A 21,088-nucleotide genomic window follows, 5' to 3' on the forward strand; every position below is an offset into this window, starting at 1 on the left:
ATAAACATATATGTGTTTAGTAGCTTGGAGCGCTATTTAACAGGGAGCGATATTGAATTAAGTTGGTGGTTGTTGCTTGTTATTACAAAATTAACATTTTATTTTTCCTTGGGCAATTGATCATCTACTTCTTTGATCCTTACAACCTGTGTGGTCCGCTGTTCGAATCCCCGTCCGGCAAAAGGTAAAATTAAAATAAAAAAAATCATAAAATTGAATAATTTCTTCTACAATGTTTGTATTACAGAAAAAGGTACTAAGAACTAAAAAATCTCGTGGAAGTGAGAAAGATGTCGGGGAATATACAATTTTTTGAGCCGGGGAATATGAAATTTTGAGCATTCAGGTCGAAAACCTATGTTGTTAGCACCTATATTACCTGTTTATTTCCATAATTCATTATGATTGTAAATATATAAATAAATAAATAAAATTTTGAGCACAATATTGTTTGGGAGAATTTTTTTAAGCATATAATATTTTTGGGTGCAAAATGCTTCCAAACATATTATATGGTCACATAATAACATATTGTTTTTTGGAAGACAACATTATTGAATTTGGATGCAAAAATACAAAATGTTTGGAACTTAGACTGCCCAAACATATATTGTTTAGACCAATATGCTTTCAAACATATTATATATTGGAAGAGATCAAACATATAAATGTTTGGGCAATACCCAAAAATATATATGCTTGAAGCAAAATATGTTTGGGAGTATATGTTACAGAAGCGATTTGTTGTGAGCGTGTATGTAGCAAGTATTTTATAAGCAAAGAAAATTGAATGACATAATGAATCACGAACATATGGCATAGCTGGAAAGTTCAATATTTGCCTTTTAAGCGGATATGTGTGCGCCGCCATTAACCCATTTCCCGCCACTGTACTTGAGTACAGAAAATTGGCAACATTTAATATCGCAGAACTCTGTTTATAAATGAAATTGAGCAACGTTTTTTTTTCGTTTTTTATGTTTTATGCTTTTTATGTTTTTTGTTTTTTATATATTTTAACTGAATTTAAGTGTAAATATAGAAATGAATTTAAAATTTTTTTAAATGTTCCGAGAATATCTCACGCTTTCATCAAAAATAAATCACGCTAATGTAAATTAACAGCTATTTCTTAAACCAATCGGAAGAATCGAATCATAGTATAAACATTCACCGATAATCAAGATTTGCTTAAACGAAAAAAAAAACAATATACAAAACTATCTGTCTGTGATACTTATTTTTCTTTTTACGTAAATTACAATTGTCATGTAAAAAAGTTAGTAAAATAACTTTTCGCTAAACAACTAAAAAAAATTATGCCTGCATAGCAATATGACAGGCATAATTAGAAAGATTTGATAAACTATTGTACAGCGCTATAGATCAAAGGGTCATGTCAAGGTTAAAGTTGCCGAACACTGCGAGACATCTTCGATCTATCAATTATCAAATAATTTGGTAGCTGTAGTTTGATAAATCAGAAAAGTTCTTTTTTCGTGTAAAACTGTATTATTGGCATGCAGGAATTACTTTAAGAGCTGCATACCGGGCTTTATAGAAGAACATGTCGATAAACTTATAGATAGAGACTATTTTAGTCCTTCCAAAAAAATTTCGCTAGTAATAATGCGAATACATTTTTTATAGGTACGGGCAAACTGCAATGCATGAATAATTCCATTGTGTATACCACATTTATAGACTGCTTCACCACCTTCCATGAAGAATCGAAGTTTTTTTTTTAATTAATCACGATTTTATAAGTGTTAATACTTTATTCCAATTATATTTACAACCTTTCCAATGTAGGTCTTTTCTGAATGACATTCATTCATGAACAAGATCATATTGGCTGTACGAGCAATGCAACTAGTGTATGGTACAAAGTTCAAATGTTCTCAAAAGAAATTTATAACCGCACAAAATAAGATGAGCTAAAGAATATCAGTAAGTATATAACATATATAAAATGTATTGATAACAAATAAATTACTACAGTACTATATACAGAACACAGAAATATTTACAAAGCGTATTGTTTATAAATTCCTTGCAAATTGTTTCTAAATTAAGAATAAGGATTTATGCGAATACTGTTTGTAGGCGATTTTCCTATTGGAGTATATACGACACAATGTTATCGACAATAACTGAATATTGTTGTGTTTTGTTGTCTTTAAGCCCGAGAGACATATTAACAATATATAATAATGTCTCACTGTGTTTACATAAAAAAAAATTTAGTTGGCACTTCCGCTGCTAAAAAGAAAAAAGTCTGCTGAAAAGAAAAAGTCCATGTTTCCTGAAAAAAACAAAGAAGGCAATGTAGAGATTATCGTAATACAATATAAATACTACTTAAGTATTTATAAAGCGTAATGTTTATAAATTCCTTGCAAATTGTTTCTAAATTAAAAAGAAGGATTTATGCGAATACTGTTTGAAGGCGATTTTCCTATTGGAGTACATGCGACACAATGTTATCGAAAACAACTGAATATTGTTGTGTTTTGTAGTCTTTAAGCCCGAGAGAAACTTATGAACAATATATAATAATGTCTCACTGTGTAGAGATTCTCGTAATACAATAGAAATACTACATAAGTAATGTGTTTTATATTTCTATCTCTCTCTCCCAAGAATATTGAAGGGCGGGAATATACCATGAATGGCAAAAATACAACAGCACACACTGACTGCTGTGTTTACAGATATTTTTCTATGGGAGTATAAATTTTTATTTTTTATGAGTAAAAAAAATATATTGTTGCTTTAGTTACACCTAGAGAAGGAATACAATCACCTCAAACATGTTTCAAGAGCAAAATGTTATTTTTGGATGGAACCTCTTACATGGACACCATTCGAAAATAACAGTTTGCTCTTATTCCTTCTTTGCGTGTAATGTTATCGATTGCTTTAATTATCTCCCATAAAGCCCGATAAGGCTTTCTAGCGAAAATTCACCTTCAAGTTTTAATAAGACTTCCCAAAAAATGATTTATTTTTTATTTTAGCGGCTAAACTCGAACTTAGTACACACAATTTTTTCACCACGACTTTGAAGCATCTAAAGAAAAGAAAGTAAACGGTACATTGCTCTTTCCAAATGCTTGCCCAGCAATGTCTATGTAATTTTGATATGGGTGGAGATATTCTTTTGCATATGTATACGAGTTTATATTTGTGAAATAGCTTATAACACACCCCCTGTATGAACCCTTATCTATGAAAAAACCGAGAAAAGTTTTATATAGGGAACTGTGTTGTATATGGATCAGATGTCTTATCTCGCGAAGTGGGCTAATGTTTCAACAAAGACGTAACCTAACTTCCTAGTTTCAACATAGAAATTTTCTCGATAAGATTTTAAATTAAAAGCTAAAAATGCGAATATGCATTGGAAATCTGTTTTTAATGTAAGATCAACATGATTCAAAGCAAAAATTGAAAAAGTTTATTTTTTTTTCAAATGAATTATTAAAGAAAAGTAACCGTGAACAAATGGCTATTTTTGCGCGATAATGCGAACTTATTACTGGCCTTAAAGATGTATTATCTATTTCTAAGATATATTTTCGTAAGTGGTACATATGAGGCTTTACTTTAAACTTTGCTAACATGGATCATGCTTCCAAAAACTCTTTAATTAGCATTCACTTGTACCGATTGGAGGGTATTTAACCCAATTGGTTTTGTAAAATATATATTTATTTAAAATTTTATTTATACAAGTATACTCGTTTCTATTTACGGTACAGTAACCTTCCATGTGCTAGATGCCCATGTTAGCCCTTGCACTACAGAGAATTCCTACCATATAGAATTTTATTTGATTTGATCACCCATATTCATTTTAATGATGTACACGTGAGTAACTAATCGCTTTCGTTATCGCTAATCTTAGATGCTTACGACCATGAGATTTGTAAATGAAAATAGCATGTGATTGCATTTAAAATTTCACGTTCAATGATTTAAGATTAGAGGGTTAACTTTTTGTTATTGATGAACTAATTGAAAGTTTATAAAAAAATTACACGGGGACTATTTAGTTCAACTGAAACCAAAAGTGAACTTTTAAATTCTTTCCAATGTCCATACGCAAGTTTGCTATTGAAATGATTGCTGGGACGAAGTTATCGTGGGTACTATGTTCGGGTTTTGAGTTGAAAATTACTTTATTTTCGCGATTACTTTTCCTGAAATTGTCAAAATTATAAACGAAAACAAACCTATTCCTGTAAAGTGTTGTCGAAATCTAGGAGAATACGAAACTACGAATCAATTGAGTTAATTTATCTGCTTTATATTGAACTGTTTTAATAAAGTAAGCGCGAAAACTTCAACGCGAAAAGCGAACATAGTATTTATTTTAAGACATGCAAAGGCATTTTTGCTTGCGAATTTTTCGTTGGGACAATGTTATTGATTGTTTACATTTTACAAGGTTAGGTTAGATTAGGTTAAAGTGGCAGCCCGATTAAATTTCAGGCTCACTTAGACTATTCAGTCCATTGTGATACCACATTTAACTAAAAGTACCTATTACATATGGGCACTTCTAGTCTGAACCTTCTCTATTATTTACTTTTGTGGAACCAACCAGATTGCTCCAAAAACATTAACAAACTGCTTAAGTTAACGTTTTCCAGGTCAGCCAGTAATCTAAAGCTATATGCTCCTAAAATTCGCTTACGCCTTACACAAAAAGCAGGACACTCACACAAGAGGTGTTTAATTGATTCCTTTTCCTCCACGTCATGACAGCTTATACAATAGTCATTATACTTCGCACCTATAGTTTTTGCAAATTCGCCTATCAGGCAGCGACCCGTTATAGCAGATATTAGGAGTGCTATCTGACGCCTTGAGAACACTAGCATATCTAGTGTGCGGTTTAAGTTTAAATGGGGCCATATTTGCTTGGTGTCGTTACAACCCTTGCAATTTTCCCATCGAATATTGGCCATCATAACAGCCTTCTCACGCAGTAAGACCTTGCAGGTGGCCAGAGGCATACCAACAGATTCTAGTTCCCCTGGAATATGTAAGGTAGTTCCTAGCCTTGCTAACACATCTGCTTCACAGTTCCCCGGTATGTTCCTATGACCAGGCACCCATATTAGGTGAATATTGTACTGCTCAGCCATCTCGTTGAGAGATCTGCGGCAGTCTATGGCCGTTTTTGAGTTAAGGAACACGGAGTCCAAGGATTTTATTGCAGGTTGACTGTCTGAGTATATATTAATGCCAATATTTGTTGGAACATTACTTCTCAGCCAATTCACCACCTCTCTTATTGCCAATATTTCAGCCTGAAAAACACTACAGTGATTAGGTAATCTTTTCGCTATTCGAATTTCCAGATCTTTAGAATACACTCCACACTTACAAGGCAAAAACAGCCGTATTAAAGAGGCAAACACTTCACTACAGATGTATATCGGGCCTTAATACGTCTTCTCACCAAGCGTGTTTTGGGGTTCAAAATGTTTCCCTTTTCGAAACGAGTCATTTCAAAACATATGTAAGTTTTCCTCAAAGAGTTTAGCTGCTAAAGTGAAAACTATAGATGAGTATTAAGTTCGAGTTTAGCCACTAAAATCGTACTTTTTTCACGATCACTTTTCTTTAATAATCCATTTTAAGGAATACAAACTTTGTGAAAATTTGCTTTGAGCTATTCTCCATCAAGTTATAATAAAATCTGCAACAAATATGTATAACTTTTTATGTCTTTTTTTTACTGATTTAGTTTTCACTTTAGCGGCTAAACTCGAACTTAGTACTCACCTTAAATCAGTAAAAAAAGGCATAAAATTTGTTGCAAATTTTATTATAACCTTATATGAAGTAGCCCAAAGCAAATTTTCATGCCTTAAAATGAATTAATTGTAAAAAAATTACGATTTTAGCGGCTAAACTCGAAAATAAATAACTTAAAAAATTTTCCCTTTGCGGTCGAGGTATTTATTTGAACAAGCGTTGCATATATTTGAATTTATAGTGAATTAACTAAAACATCTCAACTCGGTGTGAACTGTGAAACGTTCTGGGAAAAACTAGTGAATGGAATGGAAGAAACATGAATTTTCGCCAGAGTTGCATATCGAGCTCAAGAAACACATGGCGAAATTACCTTACATGCCGGGCCCAAGAAATGAAATTTTCGTTTCGATTAGGTTGTTTATCACTGGCTTACTTATTGAAGCAAATTGTAAAACAATCGCTAACGGCAACAACACGAACTTTTTGGTAAAGGCATAGTCATGAACATCTCAACTCGGTGTGAACTGTGAAACGTTCTGGGAAAAACTAGTGAATGGAATCGAAGAAACATGAATTTTCGCCAGAGTTGCATATCGAGCTCAAGAAACACATGGCGAAATTACCTTACATGCCGGGCCCAAGAAATGAAATTTTCGTTTCGATTAGGTTGTTTATCACTGGCTTACTTATTGAAGTAAATTGTAAAACAATCGCTAACGGCAACAACACGAACTTTTTGGTAAAGGCATAGTCATGAATATTTTTTATAAAATGCATGTTGTATGCAAATAATACAGTTTTGCTTGTATTTCTTATGGGAGCATAATGTTAACAATCGATAACAACGCCTCACGAAATTTTCGTTACGAGATACAACAACGCATTTCTTAACGGTTTCGGTAATTTCGTTAGAGGTGAATACCAGCCATAGAAGAGAAAAAATAATGACAAAATGACTAAAACTTCTTACGCTGCAAGTGCAAGTGTACCATCCCACTCAATCACAATTGTTACAATGCACTAGGGGTGTGCGCGTGAGTGAAATTTCACTCACACTCACGCACATTCACAAAGTCAAATATTTATTCACGCACGCTCACGCACGATAAGTGTCGTAGCCACTCACAGTCACGCATATTCATGAAATGCAAAGCAGTAATCACGCACGCACACGCACGAAGTACTTTTACAGTCTCACGCTCACGCACGATTCACGACAATTCACGAGACTCACGACATTTTCCCATCGGAAATGAGCAAGGGTAACAAAATTCATAAATAAAATATAGCTCGACAGCTAAATCGATTTCAGTTAACACACGAGTAAGAATTAAATCTTGATTTTTTAGTGAGCGTGATTTTGCAGAAATTTTGTTCACGCACATTCTCGAACCGATTTTATTACTCACGCACGCTCACGCACAACATATTTGTTTCGTGTCACGCGCACACCTCTACAATGCACTGATATACCAATACTAGCCACACGCACTTTACAAATATTTGCCAAGTAAAAAAACGTAACAATCCAAATGTGCCAGTAATCACCAGTTACCACTTGAATTTTTGTGTACAATCGAATATAAGGAAACAATCGATTGAGAGTCCCAAATAAGACGCTCTCGAAAACCTAGAGAGTAATCTCTCATATCAAAGAAATTTTCGATGTCCCCTGCCATGTCATTCAGTTACATTTGTGCAAATGTATGTGAGCAAACGCCACAACCATTCAAAGAAATTAAGCAAATTACAAGAACAACCCTGGAAATTTGTATGTATGTGCGTGTGTGGGTGTGATAAGTTATTACAACAATAGTTAAAAGAAATGTCAAGCAGTTGATCTACTCTCTGCCTGTACTATCTATCTATCACCTATCTATTGTTTTTGCTCATATAGCCAAGCTTTAGTTGTTGCTTTATTTATTTCTTTATTATTGTCATTGTTTTCGTACTGATAAGCTGCAATAAGACGTCGATGAATGCATTCGGATGCATCGATCAATTGCAAATGATAATAGCAACCCCGAACTGCACTTTTTGTTTTGTTTGCAGCTCTTCGATGCACAGATTCGGCTCTTTACTATAGGTTATTTGTCAACGGGCTTTTTTAATCAGAACAGTTTCGTTCGTGATCCCAGACTCATCTGCTTGAAAAAATATCGTTCCTATACTAAAGAGTGTTATAAAAATTTGGATTTCTATTAAACCGTTTAAAGTGATTATAAATGCTCACGATCGATGTATGTGTTTGTTTAAAGGATTGCATTGAAGGATAATGATAGCAATCTAAAAACTTAAATTAAAAACAGATACTAATTTAGAAAAAAAACCCCAAAGGTTTTCAAATTTTAATAGAAAAAAGACTGCACCAATTTAAAATAAAAATATGGTTGAAACCGAAATAATTGTAACGAATTCAGCTGAGCCTGGAGCAAAAGCCAGTTTAATTGTTGTCTCTAATCGTTTGCCCTTTGTTTTGGTCAGAAATTCCGCAACCGGAAATTTGGAACGTAAAGCCAGGTGAGATGATGTTATCAATTGCAAAAACAAAAAAGTAATAACATTCAAATTTTATGTATATATGGCTAGCGTATATAAAATGAAGTACAGCCTATTTCATATAGACAAGTGATAAGTCACTGACTTTTTAGTCCCATTGTCATTCACTCGGTGTCCTCGGTTAGCTAGAATCGTATCGCGCCGCTTTTCTTAGCATCAACAAAAACAATGATTTTCGTAACGAATCATGGACTTTATTCTTATCAATAGTAGATTGTTATTGAAAATTATTACTTTGTTTTTTCGCCGAAGTATTTATATAAATTATTATTTTAACCTCAAGATTTTCCCATGGTTATTTATAGTATTGATTTATCTTCCCATTATTGTGTGGATATGGAGAATTCTGTCCTCTTCCCCTGTTGTCACAACAAAATTTTTGTAATTTTATTAAATTCAACAAGTTGATTTTTAAAATATTGGGAAAGGTTATGCAATCAAGATGACAAATGACAGCACAAAATTTCTGTGTGTACATAAATAAACACTCCAAAAAATGTATATCAATAATACTTTGATCTTTCCTTAAAGATTTTGGTATTGATTCCAATTCAAAGATGCTGCTTATTTGTAATAAAAAATGTATTTATTTATTGATTAAATACATTTACAATAAAATTATAAATATAATTGTAAGCTTTGACTGCTAGGTATAATAAATATATATTTTTTTTCGGAGATCTCCCAACTTTAAGTACTATAAAATTGAATTTACAATGCAGAATTCTCCATTTTATTTTTGCCATATGTTTATCAAAGCTATTCACGTGAAAATAAATACCCGTTTATAAATATAAATTCTAAGAGAAATCTCAAAGTAAACTTATTTATAACAAATCTTATATGTCATGCACATTACACTTCCAAAAACGACTTTAACTAGCTTTCCATTTTTACTAGATTTCGAGCCTAATGCGAAGACGCTATTTGTCTATTTTTGAAGCTTTTTACCTTTAACCTAAACATTCAATATTAATTCATTTAAAAGTTATTTCTACAAATAAAATTTTCTTTGCAAGGAATAAAATTGTGATTACTTCTAAAACATACGATTTTGGTTAAGGGACGAAAATTTCAATGACGAGTATCCCAAATTTCAACAAAAAATTGTAAAACAAAGACAATAAATTTTTTTTAAAGTAATTTGTTTTTAATATTGTATACATTTTGTGTCTTAAAATTTAAGTTGCATAATATTTTACATTACGTCAATAATTGTTATCAGTAACATCTGCTTTTTTCTTTCAATTGAGAAAATGTTATTGAAAAATTAATGAAAAAAAAAACAAAAAGAAGTAGTAAAATCACTTTTTTGGAAACGAGGTTTTCTTTTGTTGTTAAAGATATTTTGTTTAGAACAATCAAAGTTATTTGGGGATAAACGTGGCAACAAATATCATAAATATTTGCCTTTCTGGAGACAAATTTAAGAAGTAAATAAATCGTCATTGGTATAAAATTTCTTTTCGGAAGAAATAATTATTTGTTGGTGTCCAGAGTGCGGACTCTAGACGGTTAGTTAAAACAAAAAAACATAGCCCATTATTGCTACCGCCCATTATTTTTTCGGAAATAATTAGTTCATTAAATTTTTACTTAAATGCAGTGAAAATCCAATTATAAATGCATAAATAATAATACAAATAATAATTTGTCTCCGTTTACGATATAATATCTACTTTTCGCGTTACGTGCACACAATAAAAATATTTTTTGTCTTCAATCACGAAATTAATTGATCCTATTAATTTTTAATTGAAATATCTTCAACCACATAAATGATAGTATCAATTAAAGAATTAATTAAAAGTCAATTAGAAAATTAATTGATCCAATTAAAAAATTAATTTAAATAATTTGTTGAATTTTAATATTTTTTAAAACTCAATTAAGACTGTAATTGGAAAAATGTTCGTGAAAATGTTCTGTGTGGTTTAGGTTACTCTGATCCCTCCTTATGTTAATCGCTTGTAATTGATCGATTTACCGACACTGGAACAAAGATGTGGTTGTTGTTGTTGTTGTTGTAACAGTTTATTGTGATCTCATCCATTTCATGTTATACGCTTGGTACATCAGCTTGTTGGCAGATCAAGGAACTCTGCGACTAAGATGGGGTGTGTCCAGAGTGATCTGGTGGTAAGTCGGGTTGGTTTGGCTGGGCAAGAGAAAAGATGACGCGTGTCGTGTGGCCCTTGGTTGCAAATTGGACAAACGTCAGCTACGCTGCTATCAATCACCGATAAGTAGGAATTGAGGCGGCTGCACTTGCCTGATCTTAATTGGGCCAAAATTACCCTAGTCTGCCGTGGGAGGTCTCTTTCCTCCGATGCTATGGGCGGTGGTCGGACTCCAAGAACAGGATTAACCTTGTAGCTTCTCACCGCTTCAGCTACAGTATCCTCATGAATCCTGTTCAAACCTGCCTGGTACGCTGCTTGATCTAGAGGCTCTCTTTTATAGCGCTGGATCTCGCGCTCTAGATTATGTATATCAACCCTTACGTTCCTGGGTGGTGGTTGTGTATCCATAAGATGGTGGTTTGGATGATTACTGCGATAACAACCCAGGAGATACTGCTTTGACAGCATGTAGTTGTGTCTTCGCACAGGGATGATCTTTGTCTCCACATAAAGGTGATCCAGGGGTGTGCTGCGGAGACACCCAGTCGCAGTTCTAAGGGCAGCGTTCTGGCAGGTTTGTATGTTATTCCACTGCGTATCACTGGTCTGCGGTGTCCACACTGGCGCTGCATAGTTTACCACTGACCGGCCAATTGCCTTATAAGTAGTTAGCAAGGTTTCTTTGTCCGCACCCCAAGTACTGCCGGCTAGTGACTTGAGGACCTTGTTTCTACCACGGAGCTTATTACATATTGCAGTGGCATGGGCAGATGACCTAAAAAGGCTGTCGAATGTGACCCCAAGAATCTTGGGGTAATTTGTGGTCGGAATTATTACTCCATCGACTCTGATATTCAACTGCCTGCGCACTTCTGCCGTCCATGTAGTAAATAGTGTGGCTGAGGATTTGGTGGGGGATATCCTCAAGTTTCTCGCAGTGAAATAACTGGTAAGATTAGCTATGTAGACGTTCAACCGATCGCAAATGTCATCAACATTGGGCCCAGATGCCAAGATTGTACAGTCATCCGCATATGATACAATCTCGACGCCGTCAGGAGGGGGTGGAATCGAGGACATGTAGAGGTTAAACAGTGCCGGAGATATCACCCCACCTTGGGGAACTCCCTGTTTAACTCTACGCGGTCTTGACTTTCTGTCCCTGAATTCCACGTACGACTGGCGTCCACACATATAATTCAGCACCCAACGCTTCGCTCCTGCCGGTAGGGACGTATTCTCGATGTCCTCAAATAATGTGGCATGGTTGACCGTATCGAATGCTTTCGATAGGTCAAGCGCCACGAGGACCGTCCTGTGACACGGCCTGGGCTGGTTAAGTCCCTTATTAATATGTGTCGAAATGGCATGTAAGGCTGTTGTCGTACTATGTACCTTACGGAATCCATGTTGATGGTGGGCAGCTGGAAAATTCTCCACAAGGCTGGGGAGGAGTAATGCCTCAAGTGTCTTGGCTACTGGCGAGAGAAGGGATATCGGTCTGTACGATTCACCTTTGCTCGAATCTTTGCCCGGTTTCAGTAGTGGAATCACCCTTCCCATTTTCCAGACAATCCCACGGCGGCGGGTTCTACGCACCGGATTGACCCGATGGATACCAGCTATCGGCCAGCGGCTGCCACCTCAGTGTACGTGTTGTCTCGTCCGTTTTTTCGTGTTGGAGAAGGTGCATCCCGGGGAGCCTTCTCCGCCTGCTTTTGGTCCGAGCCGGGATAGAGGAAAACCCCGGACCATGGTACTGTGCCGTCTGCCGAAATCGAATTCACCATCGCTCGGTTTCGGTGAGGTGTAACCGGTGCATGGAATGGGTGCACTTCCGGAACTGCTCCGGCCTAACATCGCTGCGGGAGTATAGTCAAACTGACTTCGTGGCAGGATGCTGTGCCAATGACAGCAGCAGTGGGTCATCTGATTATGTGACCCCACCGACTTCTCCCGCACAACAATATTCTCCGCCGCAGCATCTTACACCGAATATTGTTGTACCAGTTCCGGAGAGTGCATCATTTTTGCAATTTAATTGCAACGGGCTCCGTGGTAAGATTAGTGAGATCGTAGACTTTATGAATCGGAAAAGGATAAGGGTCGCGGCGATCCAGGAAACAAAGCTGAATCCCACCTGCAGCCTACGACATTGTGATGGGTACAATGTCCTACGGAAGGATCGCACAAGAAATGGAGGTGGTGGCCTGGCTTTCATATTACACCGTTCCGTGCAGTATAGACCTATCACGCTTGTGCTAGACACTAATGACCCGTACATGGAATGTATGGGGGTAGCAGTTAAGTGTGGGGCTGCCGAGATAGAGCTATACAATGTGTACATACCGCCGGTTGGTAGCTGTGCTCCTGGTTATAGCCCAAACATTGAGTGGTTGTTGAGCGGGCATAACCGATTGGTTCTAGGAGATTTTAATGCCCACCATGAACTTTGGCATTCTCTCCTGGGTAATGACCAGAGGGGCATAGCTTTGACAAAGATGTGGTAGGTTTGATGTGGTTTTCATTATTAGACTTCTGAATGCTGAAATTAACACGCAGCATTTAATTAATAAACTTAACATTAATGTACCTTCACACAACATTACTTTCACTTGAAACACTTCTTTATGTTCCTGCCTGTTATTATCCTTCTACTATGTCAACGTACTTCAGTTTTTTTTCTCGGCTAATTAATCCTATGAGAAGTAATAGCAAATTAATCAGCCAATAATGTCTAGATGATATCTATTAATTGCTTTACAAATGAACTAATCTGGGCATTCAAGTGAGTTGAAGTGATTTAACCTGTATCTAATGTACTGCAACATAAATTTAATAATGGTTTCCAATATATTTTAATTATGCAAGTACAAATAATAGTTTCCATATTCAAAACTATTTATAGATAGATTTTTTATTTTATATAGGCAAAATATTGTTTCCTCACAAAATTTCTTTTAATCATTCCATATTCTCACGACTCTAGTAGAAATGAGTGTATTAAAAAATAACCCATCAAAGCAATAAATAATTAGTGCACCATATCGTATAAGTTATTTAATAAATGTTATACATTATACGCCACATAGGCCATATGCCAATATGTGAATGCACTTTGTTTAAAATGTTTGATTAAAAATACTTCCTTACATATAGTTTATAAATATTAGTGTGCTGAATTTATCTTATCTATTTTAATTGTATTTATATTTACAATAGCTTAATGTAAGTTTATAGAACTTTATATTTGATGGCGTCGTATTTGTTTGGGGATTTTTTAAGGAACATTAAGGTGGTAGTTTTTTTTTTGTATTGGATACAATGTTTGCATGGGCTATCCAAACAAATTGTTACACAGATTGTCTATTGAGTGCAGTTCTTCAGATCAAATTCCATCGGTATTGCAAATGACATATTCGCGCGTCTTATTGCTTAAAATATACTAATTATTTTATTTGAATTTTATAAACATTGAAGATTTCACTTTATTACGGTAATGTTATCTGAAGAACCGACGTCAGAGTGTTGTGGGTGTGCGTGTGTGTGTGTAATTTTTTGTCCCAACGCTTATCTATACAGTTGTAAAAGACGCCGATTGTTAATATTTATAAAATAAAATAGTCATACACAGTCATACAGAACTTTTAGTATATATTACATTATATATTCGAGACATTCGTCTATTCGTTTACTTTCTTCGATTACGTTTTGCAAGATGGTCGGAAGATACTAAGGTGAAACCTCTCATAAGTGGACACCCACCGTCGCCTAAATTTTCTCCAAAATTGGGGGTGTCCACTCAGGAGAGGTTAATTTTAATGAGTCTCATGAAAATTGTCCACTTTTAAGAGCTTTTCGTAATGTCCAAGATTGAGAGTTTATCGAATGAGAGAAAAATTTAATAGTTTTACAAAAAAAAAAAAAAAATAATGTTGAATGTAGCTCTATCGAGAGGTTATGCGTATGCATACGTGTTAACACAGCGTTATTGATAAGCAAATAATATTGCTTTCATATAACAAAAAGAGCCGCCAATGTCTTAATTTCGTAATCAAGTTCATATTCTAAAAACGCCAAGAGTATTTCCCTTTCACTTGCCTATTGCAATTAATTGAACGTAACTTTTTCGGCACTAAATTTTTGATAGCAAAATATCGTTTTCATATCATTATTTACCCCCATAATAAGAAGAAGTAATTATGAGAGCGAATTCTTAATACTTGTTATGCACCTGTGTTGATTTTTTTTTTACCATAAAACACGTAACAATTCAGTTACCAAAAATATCCATATGTGTGAGAGGAAACAACATGAAATCATTCACAGAATGCCTATGGAAATTTAACTTGAAAATTTTCAATTGTTGAAGAAAACTTCTAAACTTGAAAATATTAGCTCATCAAATAAGATTTAGTTCTGGATAGGTAAGAGCAAATCGTCATTCAAAACAACAGTTAATATGTGATCGTTCCAGTATATAGCACGCACAAACATGCAGACGTCCACCTGTTTGTCCTATATGATCGATAGCTTTTGTACTAATTAAACAAATCACTTCAAATTTTGTATGGACTATTATAATTATCAAATTTGAGTCCAGATAGGACATGACTTCTGGTATATAAATTAAGCAGGCATTTCCCTATTCGGTTCCTAAGAACATCTATGGAATTTAAATAATTCTTTAAAGAATTAATATTTTTATTTTTTAGTGCTGGTGGATTGGTTACAGCAGTGTGTCCTGTTGTTATACGTGGTCATGGTTTATGGGTTGGCTGGTCTGGCATTCATCTGGAGGATCCTAATGAACCAATCCCAGAATCAATACCTTCTGATCAAACACCAACAGCAGGATTAAAATCTGAACAGGTGAGTTGGTGATAACTCATACGTTTGTTAAACATGTTATAATATATATGAAAATTATAATTATCTCAGGCATTGGTAGAGAGGTCTTATGCGAAATTACATTCTATCAGATATCATAACGTTTTGTCTCTCCTGCATTTTCAGGTCGTCTCTGTTAACATCGATCCCAAAATTTTCGACAGTTATTACAATGGTTGCTGTAATAAAATTTTTTGGCCTTTATTCCACTCAATGCCCGGTAGAGCTACATTCGGTGCGGATCACTGGAATGATTATATCACAGTCAATAAACATTTTGCCAGTCGCACAATTGAAGCCTTGGAAAAATGTTTGTCAAAGAACAATGGCCACGATAAGAACCCACCCATTGTTTGGATACATGATTATCATCTTATGTTGGCTGCCAATTGGGTACGCGAACAAGCTGAAGAAAGAAAACTGCCTTGCCGTTTAGCTTTCTTCTTGCACATACCGTTTCCACCATGGGATATCTTCCGTTTGTTCCCATGGTCTGATGAAATCTTGCAGGGTATGTTGGGCTGTGATCTAGTCGGTTTCCACATTCAAGATTACTGTTTGAACTTTGTGGATTGTTGCCAGCGTAATTTGGGTTGTCGTGTGGATCGCAATAACCTATTGGTTGAACATGGAGGACGTACAGTACGCGTACGTCCTTTGCCTATTGGCATACCCTACGAACGTTTTGTTAATTTGGCCCAAGAAGCACCCAACGTTTTGAAAGTAACCGAACAACAAAAAACAATTCTTGGCGTGGATCGTTTGGATTACACCAAAGGTTTGGTCCACAGATTGATGGCATTTGAAGTTCTCTTGGAAAAGTATCCACAACACAAGGAGAAGGTATCTCTCTTACAAATTTCTGTACCCTCAAGAACTGATGTGAAAGAATACCGAGAATTGAAAGAAGAAGTTGATCAATTGGTAGGCCGTATTAATGGACGATTCACAACAGCCAACTGGGCCCCAATACGCTATATATACGATTACGTTGCACAAGATGAGCTCGCGGCTCTGTATCGAGATGCAGCTGTGTGTTTGGTTACGCCACTCAGGGATGGTATGAATTTGGTAGCAAAGGAATTTGTTGCCTGTCAAATCAATCCAGTACCAGGAGTTCTAATTATTTCACCCTTTGCCGGAGCTGGTGAGATGATGCACGAGGCCTTGTTAAGTAATCCCTATGAAGTACATCAAGCAGCAGAAGTTATCCACAGAGCCTTGACAATGCCCGAAGATGAGAAAATTCTTCGTATGAGTCGTTTGAGAAGACGTGAATCTGAATGTGATGTTAGTCATTGGATGCGTTGCTTCCTCAAAGCGATGGGATCCATTGAAATGGATGATGTGGGAACAACGACAATGCAACCAGTCACAGTGGATGATTTCGATGACTATTTACTCAAGTAAGTTTATAATCCCAAACACCAATCTAATATTCAGCTATTGCACAATTATAATCTGAGCAGTGTTCCCATTTTGACAGAAAAAGTTATTTTGCCATGATAGTTGTGTGCCAAAAAGATACTGATATCATTGTTTAAATTTTTCTCACATATGCCTATTGGGGCGATAATTTCATTTACACGCTGATAATTTAAGAGTGTAAACAATCGAATAATAACAATAACGAAAATTTCGATATAAACAATTCCTATGCTCTTCTCATAGGAGCGGGAATTTTGTTAGATGTGAATTCCGGACTTTAAGGAAAGTAATGGTGCCGGGTCCTGTTTATAGCTAGCTCAGTGTTACCCCTGAGAAATGCATGACTATAACCATTGTTGTAATTGGATTTCTACTAACTTATCCAATATATGTAATTTTCACTTCCAGATACATTGGATACAATCACAAACTAGCCTTATTATTGGATTATGATGGTACCTTGGCACCCATTGCTCCCCATCCAGATTTAGCCACCTTATCTCCTGAAATCAAAAATGTCCTCTTTAAATTGTCCAATCATTCGGATGTCTATGTGGCTATTATTTCTGGTCGTAATGTAGATAATGTAAAGAAAATGGTTGGCATCGAAGGTATAACATATGCCGGCAATCATGGCTTGGAAATTCTTCATCCCGATGGTAGTAAATTTGTACATCCAATGCCCATTGCTTTTGAGAACAAAGTCAGTCAATTATTGAAATCTTTACAAGATACGGTACGTATTCCAAGCTATAGGAGTTTTGAAATGTTTAAACATTCATTGTGTATTCTTGCCTTAGGTTTGCCGTGATGGAGCCTGGGTTGAAAACAAAGGAGCATTATTGACATTCCATTATCGAGAAACTCCAACACATCTTCGACCAGCCATGATTGAAAAAGCACGCAGTCTTATGATCAAATATGGATTCAGGGCCACGGAAGCACATTGTGCCTTAGAAGCCCGCCCACCTGTTCAATGGAATAAAGGTCGTGCATCTATATACATACTACGAACATCTTTCGGTGTGGACTGGAGTGAACGAATCAAAATTATTTATGTTGGCGATGATTTAACCGACGAAGATGCCATGGTAGCTCTCAAGGGTATGGCTCGCACTTTCCGTGTGACATCTTCAGATATAGTGAAAACAGCTGCCGACCATCGTTTACCATCGACAGATTCAGTTTACACCATGTTGAAATGGGTGGAACGTCATTTCATGGGTCGTAAGGCAAGGGCAAACTCATTAACATATCGAAATCCGAAAGGTGATGGTGTACGTACACAAATGTCCTTAGAATTAGCTCCAAATTCGAATAGTCTTGATGTCGAGAATGTCTAATATATTGATAAGAAGTCAATTTCAATGTGGTGTTCATTCCAATGATGACTAATATCTAGATATGTACCTTAATGTACTCGCAAATAGTGTTAATGGATTGATATTTGCTTGTATTACGCGAAAAGTTTTCATTCTAATTTTGCATGATTTCTGTTTTAAGATAATAGTAAACAACAACAAACCTTCTTGTATGGAATACAAATTAAAGCTCCTAAGGCGATTTTAATAAAAAACAAAACTCATTGTTTATACTTGTTATTTATGATGTTGTGTAAGAAGAAGATTAAACCCATCGAATTTTGTTGGAGAAAAAAATCCGCTAAAACACAAAACAGTTCATAGCTGTTGTTGAATGCTTAAATAACAAACATGGACGTCAGAAATTTTCAGATTTTTTATAGAACCGGGCTTAAAATGTCAAACTCATTTGCATTTATAGCAAGAACGTATCTTTTATTTGTTTAAGAAATCAACATCGGAACTACGTTGAACAATTACAAAATGTAAGTATTCTCTGCCTTTTGTTTTATGCCCAACCCAAAACTTGATCAAAATATTTATTTATTGTCGAAATCGAAATAAAGAGTTTTCTTCATAAAACTCATTCTAGAAAGAATGACACCCAAAATTTTGGGTAAAATATAATCCTGAACTAAGCCCTGATTAGATATGTCATATCGGAAAATACAAATTGATTCTTCGGGTCACGCTGAAAAAAGATATTACTCTCGTTGTATATACAATTATTATTTTAGCAGAAAAATCCGCTAAAATAACAAACTTATGCTAATAAATATTTTTCAAATTAAGGTGTAACAGCAAACAAAATGTTGGCTGACCCTATTTAGGAACTTTTTAAGACATTAGAGGGCAGGAATATAAAAACAAATATATTTTGTTCTTAGGCCTACATATAAAACCTAAAAATTGTACAATTTGTTGTTTTGTGGCCAATTCTACTTAAAAATCGGACTTCAAAACTCGTGAGCGCGAGCTAAATTTCCCTATAATGAATTTTTGCCAGATTGAACCAACGATGAAAAAAGTATATTGCGTTCTTCAATCTCTGAGAAGGCCCTAGGATTGCCAATGTTTGCCATTACACCACTATACATCACTTTATTTCGCTTTCTTATCTACTTAATAGATAAAATTAGATTTTATAAGAAATATCATTCCCAACTACACATTGAAAATTCCCAGCTTCGGGATATGTTCAATGATATATCTAATACCAAATTCACTGAATTTCAACCAATAAGAAGTATGACGTCTAAATAATTCTTGATAGACATTGCAATTTTATACTGTTCAAAATAGAAAAAAGATAAGATATAGAGTTCTTCAAAACACATCTTACAGCGTAATACAAAAAGAACTTTATTTTTGTTTATTAATATATTTACTCGTATTTGGAAGTAAACTATAAAATACATGATGGCATAACGAAAATAATGTACAACATAAAAAATAAAACTAGAGGAAATGCCCTTACAGATATTTAATTCACAATCCTTAATTGTGAGATATCACCAGCCACGAGATAATAAAGAAGAATAAAAATATTGGATAAACTGCTAAAGGTTTACGATTCGGTGGTTGGCTGTCACCCAGAAAAATGAAGGAGGCTAAGCAGAAGTTTGGAAATAAAGGTATCGTTATAGCTAGAGCTAGTATCGTATAATCGGATCATTCTTACCATATGTTGCCCAAAGAAATCCTATTGTTGTCGTAAGAAGGCGTAGGAAAAATAGTAGTGGTGATTGCGTGGCAAGTAAGATTATACGACAGACAATCAGGGATATTGCCACGGGTGTCAGGCAATATCCTAAAACACAAACCGACTGGAAGAACGAACTGTTTCCCAGTATTTTAGAATCTGTTAACAATAAACATTCCAAACACAAATTTACTTACATATTGCCTCCTAATAATTTTGAATTTAAAGTGACAATGGCAGCACCTATCCATACTATTACAAATACTTGGGCAAACTCTGGCCCTCCATCGTAATCACCCACAGATGAGCCTTGCAAAACTGTAGCCATAAAAGTACACAGTACCAATGGTCCCCAGAGATCCCCTAAATAGAAAATTAATTAGCTCTAATGTAGATCTAATTTACACCTACTACTCACAGTCTTTTAGAAGGCTTGACTTCTCTTTTGGATATAAAACATGATAAAATTTCACACCCACTGCACGCATGTCACGCAACTTAAAAAGAAGAGAAAAAACAAATCATCGGCAATTTTGTAAAATGATGCAAAAAAAATCCAATATTTACAACAGTTTCCTTAATAGGTTCATCTAGTGTATTAAAGTCTGGAGCTCCCGGTGGTGCATTTGTTGTTCTACTAGCGCCCGGTATTGACATATCACCCTCCAGACTAGCATTAGAGTAGTCGTCCATCTATCAGTGTATACAATATACTAATTATTTATTCAGTAGATAGCGAATGGTCACTTACATCTAATTTCGAATCCATTTTCTTGGAATGTCTATATTTTCTTCAAGTATCAAGCTTGAAAAAATCAAGTAATTGATGATTTGTCCAACTCCAAAAAATATGAAGTCTTCTTCTTCTTCTTGTTATCTTGTTTTATTTACATTTTTTCATTGAAAGTCACATTTCTTCTTCTTCTTCTGAACGACGATTACAGTGAATCGTCGTCTTCGAACTGCTGATGGAATAAAAATGTAGCCTGAGTTGCCACCTTTATGGGATTTATAATAAACGGGATCAGTTGGTATTTATATATCAATTATATTGGGCTTTCATCACTATATTCATATCTCCAAATGTTCATATCAAAATATTATTGTCCAAGTAGAATTGATAAAGAATTCTGTAAATTCTATCGTCATCTTTTCTAAGCAACTGGTATGCGCTAAGAAATGGTAGCCAAAGACAAAGACGAAAACACAGTTTTGTTATTGCAAAATTGAAGCACTAGAGGTCTCTGCTA

The 21,088-nt window shown here is 35.2% G+C and overlaps 3 protein-coding genes across 3 annotated transcripts in view; 2 read left to right on the plus strand and 1 right to left on the minus strand.

The window, feature by feature from the left end:
• The first annotated feature begins 7,883 nt into the window (after positions 1–7,883).
• Positions 7,884–18,356, plus strand: Tps1 (Trehalose-6-phosphate synthase 1). Its single transcript, XM_075297819.1, has 5 exons — positions 7,884–8,295; positions 15,173–15,329; positions 15,474–16,753; positions 17,184–17,511; positions 17,576–18,356. Exons 1-5 carry the CDS (start codon positions 8,162–8,164, stop codon positions 18,116–18,118), a joined length of 2,442 nt encoding a protein of 813 aa, XP_075153934.1. The 5' UTR covers positions 7,884–8,161; the 3' UTR covers positions 18,119–18,356.
• Positions 18,357–18,524: 168 nt separating this feature from the next.
• The window catches only part of LOC142227348 (ras-related and estrogen-regulated growth inhibitor), a 74,923-nt gene continuing 72,359 nt past the window's right edge, over positions 18,525–21,088 (plus strand). The window contains exon 1 of the mRNA XM_075297824.1: positions 18,525–18,621. The gene's annotated coding sequence lies outside the window, so the exon portion shown is untranslated. The remainder of the gene's footprint in view (positions 18,622–21,088) is intronic.
• Positions 19,454–20,748, minus strand: LOC142227352 (protein YIPF6). Its single transcript, XM_075297831.1, has 6 exons — positions 20,590–20,748; positions 20,406–20,531; positions 20,257–20,335; positions 20,036–20,201; positions 19,818–19,975; positions 19,454–19,746 (listed from the first exon to the last, which is right to left on the minus strand). Exons 1-6 carry the CDS (start codon positions 20,605–20,607, stop codon positions 19,634–19,636), a joined length of 660 nt encoding a protein of 219 aa, XP_075153946.1. The 5' UTR covers positions 20,608–20,748; the 3' UTR covers positions 19,454–19,633.

Source organism: Haematobia irritans, chromosome 2 (genome assembly GCF_050003625.1).
Source record: "Haematobia irritans isolate KBUSLIRL chromosome 2, ASM5000362v1, whole genome shotgun sequence".
NCBI lineage: Eukaryota > Metazoa > Arthropoda > Insecta > Diptera > Muscidae > Haematobia > Haematobia irritans.